Source organism: Apium graveolens, chromosome 7 (assembly GCF_009905375.1).
Source record: "Apium graveolens cultivar Ventura chromosome 7, ASM990537v1, whole genome shotgun sequence".
NCBI lineage: Eukaryota > Viridiplantae > Streptophyta > Magnoliopsida > Apiales > Apiaceae > Apium > Apium graveolens.
Window position 1 is genome coordinate 2,612,212 of NC_133653.1, and position 6,658 is coordinate 2,618,869.

Genomic DNA, 6,658 nt, shown 5'->3' on the forward strand with positions numbered 1-6,658 from the left:
GGATATTGAAAGACGAGGTCGGAGATTGAAAATGAATATTAAAGTTACTCAGTGATATATGTTTGTAGACGAAGTTGCAAAATTTAACAATTTGGTTCGTAATATGGATATCACATATTTGAATCCAGATTTATTAGGAAATATGTGATTTGAATCCAATCCAAACCATTTATATAAGTGTAATTTTCTGTTCAACCAAATTCAATATTTTGGACCAGATTGGTTTGGTTATGTGGTTTTAGAGCCATATTGCCAGCTCTAGTTTTGAGCACTTTCCCGGTATCAAAACAATAGTAGGAAGATAAATGAAGTTTTTGTTAAGTTTTTTATAGTGGACATTAATGGATGAAATTTGAAGATCCTGACAATATTGTTTGATACTATAAAGATGAACTTGGAGAATGGGGATGAAACAATATGTTGTAGACTAAATATGATTTTATATTTTTAACAGTGGCCTCATCTTTCTGTTATATATATCTTTATGTTAGCTATATTGTTTATTTCAAATTTTTTAGAAGAGATTAATAATTATGCATGAGTTTGACTATTTTAGAAGGAGAGGATTGGATGATAGTTATATAAATTTCTTCACATCATGGACATTTCTATCTACCCCTTCACACCTTCATTAATGACTATTTGCTACTTAATTAATGGATATGATCAATATGTTAAAGAGTTGTATATCTATTCCTTATATAGAGTGATTTTATCTACCTTAATATTGTGAAAGTAATTTCAATGTTTATGTTGAATAAAAATTCAGATATGAGATATGGAAGTAAATTATGGTGAAATTGAGCAACCACTTATACCATTATTTAGTTATTACCGCGATGGAAAATATAATTGTATTTCTAAGATTAGCATGTTTTAGAATAAATTACGAGGACCACACATTTTTGTATTGCGTTGGGTAAATTGCTTGATTACATATTTTACAAATTTAGTTTTATTTTCTATCAATCGTAAGCTATTTTAGCATTTTGTAGTATGAAATTTTAACGTGATGAAAAATATAAATTATATTTCTAAAATTAGCATGTTTTTCAATAATTTGTGAAGACTACAATTTCTTGTACTAATGTGGGTAAATAGGTATAACTAGGGCGGGCAAAAGAAGAGGAAATAATGGTCACCGATCATTTTCGATGAATTTTGATGATTACATATTTCACAAATTTAGTTACACATTCTATTAATTATCGTAAGCTTTTGGCATTTTAGGTATTATGAAATTTTAAGTATAAATATCTATCTTATTTTAAAATTTACTTATTTGTCTAATTAAGAACTTCATATGCATGAAATGTTATGAACAAATCGATTTCTCTCCTATCATTGTGAGAGTTTGTATGATGTCTCTCCTATCATTGTGAGAGTTTCAATCAATGGCAAACATGGATGATATTGAGATGCATCTGGCGGAGTTGGATATCGAGAACGAGGAGAACGAGGAGTTAGTGTTTGATGAAGGAGTGGAAGAGGAATGCAACCATTTTGAACTCTGTCTCGTTGGGAGGTTCTTAACAGAAAAGAACATCAATGAGAGGGCCATGAAATCGAAACTAGCAGATCTGTGGAAGCCGGCGATGGGTATTAGTATAAAGAATATAAAGAAGGGGTTGTACTTGTTTCAATTTTATCATAAGGATGATCTGAATTGGGTTGTCAGTAATGGTCGTTGGACTTTTGACAACGTCCTGTTGGTGTCGAGCATTATTAAAGCAGGGGAGGATCCTGTCAAAGTGCCTTTGCATGAAGTGGACTTCTGGGTTCAGATACACGATTTACCTGTTGGGTACATGTCGGAATTGGTGGGGAAACAATTGGGGAACTTTTTTGGTTCATTTCTGGAGTATGATGCAAAAAAAAAACTCGAGTATTTGGAGGGAGTATATGATATTGAAGGTCAGGATTGATGTGAGAAAGCCTTTGAAACGGAAGAAAAAGATAGTAAAAAAGGATAAATCGGAGGTCATGGTGGTCTGCAAATACGAAAAACTGGGAGATTTTTGTTTTCTTTGTGGCTTGGTATCACACACAGAGCCTTTCTGCAAGAAAAAGTTGGAAGCTGATGTTCCAGTGGTAAAGGAGTGGGGGCAATGGTTGCGAGCACCACCTCGTAAAGGAGTTGGCAGTAGTAAAAGCAAATGGTTAAGGGAGGAGGAAGGTGGTGATGGGTGGAGCGTTGGGCGGAGACGGGAACCGGGAGAGACGGAACAGATTTTTCAAACTGCAGATTTTTCACGTGAAAGGGGGGAACGCATGAATTCAGGGATAGGACAACTGTTTGATCTGATAAGTCGGGATTTCCCTTTGCTGAAACTAATTTAAACAAAAAGGTAACAACTTGGAGAATAATGGGTTGGATAATGATGAATTATATGGGCTCAATCTGGAGGAAAGGAAAAGACAAAGGAGCGAAGCCCATTCTTTTGTGGACCAGACAAAACAAAAAAATAGTGCGAACATGGACTCTACTCTTTCTAATGTTCATTGTGTAGGGACCCCTGATACTGTATTGGCTAAGCTTGCGGAGCAAGCTAGCCAGGCCCAATGAATTGCATTAGTTGGAATTGTCGAGGGCTTGGGAATCCTCGTACAGTTCGTGTGCTGGGTGATCTGATTCGAGATCACAAACCCAACCTTATCTTTTTAATTGAATCTATTTCTTTTGCTAATAAAATTGAGGAATTAAGGGTGAAGTTCAAGTTCGATAATTGCTTTTCTAGTAGACAGAGTAGGTAGAAGTGGTGGTCTAGCTGTTCTCTGGAATCGCTCTATGAGTTGCCAGGTAGCAGGGTTTTCCAGGAATCACATTGACATGGAGTTCGTTTATGATAATACAGTGGACTTGCGATTGACGTGTTTTTATGGTTTGCCTGAACGCACGCGTCGCAGAGAGTCGTGGAACTTAATTCGTAGGATTGCTTCGTTATCTTCTGACACATGGTGCATATGGGGTGATTTTAATGATATGATGTTTACGTCGGACAAGAAGGGTAAGAATAAGCACCCCTAGTGGTTGTTTAATGGGTTTCGGAAGGTGTTGGAAGAGTGTCAAGTCTCTGAGATAGCTTTGAACGGTGGTAAATTTACTTGGGAGCAAGGTCGAGGTACGAGTGATTGGGTAAGGGAGAAATTGGACCGAGCTTTTGCTACGAATGGATGGTGGGCAAAATTTCCACTCCATAATATGAAGGTGATTTACGTCCCAGTATCAGACCATGAGCCTTTGAAACTCGATTTATTGAAAACTGATATCTCGAGTAGGAATTTTCGTTTTCGGTTTGAAAACGTTTGGTTGAAAGAGCCTGGTTTTATTCGCGAGGTGACTGACATATGGCATTCTATTCCAGTTACGCACATTATTCCTAAGCTCAATGAGGTTACTGCTTTCATGGCTGGATGGGGAAGGTCGTTTTTTCATAAATTTCGTGAGAAACTGAAATTGCATAAGGCCAATTTAGAGAGGCTGGTCGATCGAGAGGACGAAACAGGTGTTCAGGAATATCTAAGTGAACGGAGCAAATTGAATGAATTGTTAGCCAAGGAAGAATTATACTGGAAACAGAGGGCGAAATTTTTTTGGCTTAGGGAGGCAGATGACAATACCCGTTTCTTTCATGCATCTGCAACGACTAGGAAAAAGGCTAATAAAATCACGAAGCTGATAGATGATAATGGCATCGGTTGCGAAGATCAGGAGGGCATGAACAACGTTGTTTTACAGTATTTTTCAAAGTTGTTCACAGAAGGGGAGACAATAGTGAATTTGATGAATAATTCGAGTACGAGGCTGATTACCGATGAAAAGAACGAGTTTTTGACCAGTACTTTCAGTTTTGAGGAGTTCACGACTGCTATTAAAGAAATGCATCCTGATAAGGCCTCGGGCCCCGATGGACTTAATCCCGCTTTTTATCAAAGTTTTTGCAGTGTTATGGGGCAAGAAATATTTAAACAGTGCACAACTTGGTTGCAAACAAGAGTTTTCCCGGGTGAACTCAATAGTACAAACGTTGTGCTCTTACCCAAGAAGGAGAACGCGACCAGCATGAAGGACTTGAGACCTATAGCGCTCTGCAATGTGTTGTACAAAATCATTGCGAAGGTGCTTGCAAATAGATTGAAGGTGGTGATGCCCTTCTTTATCTCGGAGAATCAATCGGCATTTATTAAAGAACGGAGTATAACCGACAATGTCCTCATTGCCTTTGAAATGATACACCATATGAATCAGAAGAAGCATAAAAGAGAAGCAGGGGAAGTTGCGTTGAAGTTAGATATTAGTAAAGCTTATGACAGGGTCAGTTGGTCTTTCTTGAAGAGGAGGATTCGTGTTATGGGTTTTACTGATCAATGGATCGAGTGGATGTTCATGTGCATAAAAACTGTTACGTACAATTTTTGCGTTAACGGTTCTTTGATTGGTCGTATTAATCCAAGGAAAGGGTTGAGGCAAGGAGATCCCCTCTCCCCTTATCTATTTTTGTTGTGTGTGGAAGGTTTGTCGAATGCTATTGATGATGCTTCGTCCTCCGGTTTAATTCATGGCTGCCAGATAAGCCCAACAGCTCCCGTTATTTCTCACTTGCTATTCGTTGATGATAGCTTCTTGTTTTTCCGGGGCACCACTGAGAAAGCTTTGAATATTAAGGAGTTGTTGATCAACTACGAACAGAGTTCAGGCCAGTGTGTTAATTTTCAGAAATCTGGAATACATTTTAGTGCTAATGTAAATGCTGGTAAACGAGCTGAGATTTCGCAGATTTTAGGAGTAAGCAATGACATCAGTGATTCTAAATACCTGGGTTTGCCTTCTATGGTGGGTCGATCAAAGAACAGAGTGTTTAACTATGTGAAGGAGGCGGCTGGTAAACGCATTCAAGGATGGCAAGCAAAACCAATTTCACAAGGTGGTAAGACAGTGTTGATTAGAAATGTGGCTCAAGCCATTCCATCGTACACGATGACTTGCTTTCTTCTCCCCAAATCTCTTTGTAGAGAGCTGGAGCAGATGTATAATAATTATTGGTGGCGATTGAAACAAGGGAATAATCAAAAGGGGTTGAACTGGTTGGCGTGGAACAACATGAGTCTCTCTAAATCTAAAAGGGGCATTGGGTTCAGAAACCTATACGGTTTTAATTTGGCACTGTTGGGCAAACATATCTGGAATTTTTGCATAAACCCAAACTCGCTTATGGCGAGAGTTTACAAGGAACGGTACTTCCCATCCGTTCATGTCTTGGAGGCAACTAAGGGGCAGCACTCAAGTTATATATGGAATGGCATTTGGACTGCGAAAGAGGAGTTGAGGGAGGGGTTTAGATGGGTGATTGGGAGTGGGGAATATATAGTGGCAACTAAAGATCGTTGGATTCGTGGTAAGGATGATTTAAAGGTGGAGCAGAGTCAGTTCTATGAGGGGAGAGGTGAAAAAGTTTTGAGTTTTTTTATTACAAATGAAAAGAGATGGGATGCTGATAAAGTTCAAAATAACTTCCTTCCCGTTGATGCAGACGCCATTTTGAAGGTGTATATCCCCCAGCGTGAGGTAATAGATAGGGTTGCGTGGGAGAAATCGAGTAATGGTTTTTATACAGCAAAGTCTGCATATCACTACTGGTTTGATCTGCACTTTGGTAACGATTCAATACCTCAAAGTGTAGGGTGGAAGAAAATCTGGCATGTTCAGGTCCCTCACAAAATTCAAGTTTTTTTGTGGCGCTTTTGCAGAGATGCTATTCCTGTTCGTAGAAGATTGAGCTCAAGAGGTGTTAGAGTCCCCATTACTTGCCCAATGTGTATGCATGATATCGAACACATGTCTCACTTGTTTTATGACTGCGATTTTGCTACAGGTTGTTGGTCATATGTGGGGTTGCAGTTTGATTGGAGTACTGTCGAGTATGCCCCTGTTTGGGTCCTTCAGAAACTCAGTACGAGTACTAATGAGGAATTGCAGATAATCTGTGTGGTTCTCTGGGGTGTCTGGTATTGGCGGAACAAAAAAGTATGGGAGGACAAGACAGTTACTCCAGTAGTGGCCATGCAGTTTAGCTTGTCGGTTCTTTCATATTGGATTGCAGCTAAGCATAGTGGAAGTAAGCCTATTGTTCGACCTCAAAGAGATGCCACTAATCAGCAGCCGGGTATTTGACAACCTCCCGCTGCAGGAAGTTACAAAATTAGTGTGGATGCTTCAGTGTTCGCAGGAGCTCAGACTTATTCAGTTGGGATGGTAATGAGAGATCACGCAGGTGCGTTCTTAGGTGGGAGAACTTGTTGTTTCGCGGGGCAAGTGACAGTTATGGAAGCAGAAGCTATGGGTGTCCGTGAAGCGCTGTCGTGGGTGAAGGATTTAAACAAACAAGATGAGAAGGTGCTCATAGAATCAGATGCCCAGCTAGTTGTCAAACATGTGTTGGGTAACTCCAGTAATCTCCTCGAGGTTGGAGGAATTCTAGATGATTGTAAGGTCCTGTTATCTGGTTTACCTTTAACTTCTATTGCTTATATTCGGAAGAATGCTAACAAGGTAGCACATCAAGCTGCTCGAATTTCTTGCTTAGTAAATTCCCGTATTAATTACACGTCTCCTCCTACTTGCTTGTTGGAGGCTCTTTCCATTGATATTTTGTTTTGA

At 39.3% G+C, this 6,658-nt stretch overlaps 1 protein-coding gene across 1 annotated transcript; it reads left to right on the forward strand.

Moving 5' to 3' along the window:
* The first annotated feature begins 2,788 nt into the window (after positions 1-2,788).
* Positions 2,789-6,658, forward strand: LOC141671673 (uncharacterized). The gene is made up of 3 exons (XM_074477972.1): positions 2,789-3,008; positions 3,117-6,164; positions 6,228-6,658. The coding sequence occupies exons 1-3, from the start codon at positions 2,789-2,791 to the stop codon at positions 6,656-6,658; spliced, it is 3,699 nt and encodes a 1,232-aa protein (XP_074334073.1).

Excerpts from the sequence above, each read along its gene's own strand:
- LOC141671673 (XM_074477972.1), top strand. The coding sequence starts at position 2,789 with ATGAGTTGCCAGGTAGCAGGGTTTTCCAGGAATCACATTGACATGGAG. Across the intron at positions 3,009-3,116 it reads GTTTACGTCGGACAAGAAGG|GTCGAGGTACGAGTGATTGG; the intron begins GTAAGAATAAGC and ends CTTGGGAGCAAG. Across the intron at positions 6,165-6,227 it reads TGCCACTAATCAGCAGCCGG|GAGCTCAGACTTATTCAGTT; the intron begins GTATTTGACAAC and ends CAGTGTTCGCAG.